This window comes from Monosiga brevicollis, genomic scaffold (assembly GCF_000002865.3).
Source record: "Monosiga brevicollis MX1 MONBRscaffold_54 genomic scaffold, whole genome shotgun sequence".
In the NCBI taxonomy this organism is placed as follows: domain Eukaryota; class Choanoflagellata; order Craspedida; family Salpingoecidae; genus Monosiga; species Monosiga brevicollis.
In genome coordinates this window covers 99616-101934 of record NW_001865091.1, presented here as the reverse complement: position 1 = coordinate 101934, position 2319 = coordinate 99616, and the positions used below count along the sequence as shown (strand labels likewise).

At 51.4% G+C, this 2319-nt stretch overlaps 1 protein-coding gene across 1 annotated transcript in view; it reads right to left on the bottom strand.

Moving 5' to 3' along the window:
• MONBRDRAFT_13063 (uncharacterized protein) overlaps positions 1-1040 on the bottom strand; it is a gene marked incomplete at both ends in the record, with an annotated part of 11245 nt that extends 10205 nt beyond the window's left edge. The window contains 3 exons of the mRNA XM_001750956.1: positions 501-599; positions 717-815; positions 915-1040. Of these exons, the coding sequence (XP_001751008.1) occupies positions 501-599; positions 717-815; positions 915-1040 (324 nt within the window). The remainder of the gene's footprint in view (positions 1-500; positions 600-716; positions 816-914) is intronic.
• Positions 1041-2319: the final 1279 nt, after the last annotated feature.

The following is a 2319-nucleotide window of genomic DNA, read 5'->3' as shown; positions in this document are numbered from 1 at the left end:
GAGGAACGGCGCAAAGGCCGACGAACAGCGGGAGCAGGAGCAGCACCAGAGGGGTAAAGGGGGGAAGAGGGGGGTACTGTATTGACGTTGTTCTTAGCTTCAGTATCAGCACCGTGCTCCAGCAGCATCTCCATCACCTTGACATGACCGTTTTGGCAGGCAATGTGCAGTGGCGTTTGGCGATTCTGTGGGATGATGCATCAGCATGATGTACAGGTACAGCAGCATTGTCATGTGGTACAGGTGTAATATCATAGGGGTTAATGGGAGGAAGAGGAAGGTACTGTACTGACGCTGTCCTTAGCTTCAGCATCCACGCCGTGCTTCAACAGCATCTCCACCACCTTGACATGACCGTGACCGCAGGCAGTGTGCAGTACTGTATCGTTGCGCTGTGGGATGATGCATCGGCATGATGTACAGGTACAACAGCATCATCATGTGGTCCAGGTGTACCATCATAGGGGGCTAAAGGGGGTAAGGGGAGGTACTGTACTGACTTTGGTCTTGGCTTTAGCATCAGCACCGTGCGTCAACAGCATCTCCACCACCTTGACATGACCGTTTTGGCAGGCACAGTGCAGTGGTGTCCAGCCATTCTGTGGGATGATGCATCAGCATGACGTACAGGTACAGCATCATCATCATCATCATCATCATCATGTGGTACAGGTGCACCATCATAGTAGGGGGGTCAAGGGGAGAAGAGTACTGACCCCGTCCTTGGCTTTAGCATCAGCACCGTGCTTCAACAGCATCTCCACCACCTTGACATGACCCCGATAGCAGGCCATGAGCAGTGGTGTATTGCCGTTCTGTGGGATGATGCAAACATACAGCAAAAGTCCCATGTTATACCACGTCACCCCATCCAGTGATGCATTCAAAGCGTGACAACATCATATCAAACGTACCTCATCCTTGTATTGGGCAGCATCTCGAATACGTTGTTGGTCCCAACTGGTCAACAGCTGCACCGCTTGCGTTTGTTGTTCTGATGACCAACACGCATCGTACAGCTGCTCTCCGTCATCATCCATAGTTACGATATCTCTCTTCTCTATTCACCATCCGCTTCAAACCGCTTTTCTTGCTTCTCTAGCCACAACCAATTTCATGAGCCCCCTCAAGTACAACTCGTCTGACAACCCAGAATTCGGACTGAGCGCGCGCGGAGTTTCCAAAACGGCAGCCGGTGGGCGGGCCTTTGCTCTTCTCTGTCTGGTGCAGCAAACGACTCACCTTTGGCCAAATGTCTTGGTTGACAGTTGCGAGGACAGGTGTACTTTGGTTACCCAGGCACACGCTGACGACTGTGAGGCGAGATCCGTGACCTCAATGAAAAAAAAAAAGTTGCAGCGGCGCTTTCAACAAAACGATCTGGCATCTCCACAAGGCCCCGACCAGGAGGGTCCCGTAGCAAGCACACTCATCCACCTCACACACAAGCAAGACGCGTCGAGCAGCCCGCCGAGGCCGATGCCACAGAGGCGAAGACGAAAAAGAGGTCAAAAGCAAAAGGCAAACACAAGCAAGCAAAAGAAAGCAGAAAATGCAAAGAAAAAATACCATGTTGTACATGTTCATGTACACGTTTTCAACGGTGTTTTTTTTCTTTCTGTTCTCATGAGTCAAAACAATTTGTCAGACGAGCAAATCTTCGACGGAGACACTTTTTCACCTGTTCATCGAGACAACTTCGGTCACGTACCAAGTGTCATCCCTTATGGTTTGACCGTTGAGATTCGTTCTTCCGTTACAATTTCCGTTGCATTTTCCTTCTCCTCAACGGTGAGTCCCCACCCTTCCTCATTCCTCGCATGCGCTGCCATTTATTGATGCGTGAACCATCTCACCTTGCCTTTCTTTTCTTTGCGTGCAGCCATTATGGCGACTCCTTCTCCGGTGTCTTGTGCAATCTGCAACATGCTTGTCTCGGATTCCAATGAGCAACGCCATGTTCAAACGCACCATTCCACTCCACCCGATCTCCGCCGCCCTTCCGAGTGCTTTCCTTCTCTGAACTGGATTGACTGTCCTGCGCCAGGATGTGTGTGCTCAATGCGCAAGGGCGATCCGCTGATGGCGCACTACATTGAAAGCCATCCTGTACATGCCAACGAAAATTTGACCACCTTTTTTCCCAGCGCTGTTTGCTGCGACTGCGGCCACTGGTCCTTTAATCGCGTCTGCGCCAAAAGGCATCGCTCTATGAAGCATCGTGATGCAATAACGCATCCCCCCAAGGTCAGCTCCCGCGTCTTCGTGCTCGGACATGCACTACGCACAGTGCAATTGATCCTTTGGCAGGCCTGCCTC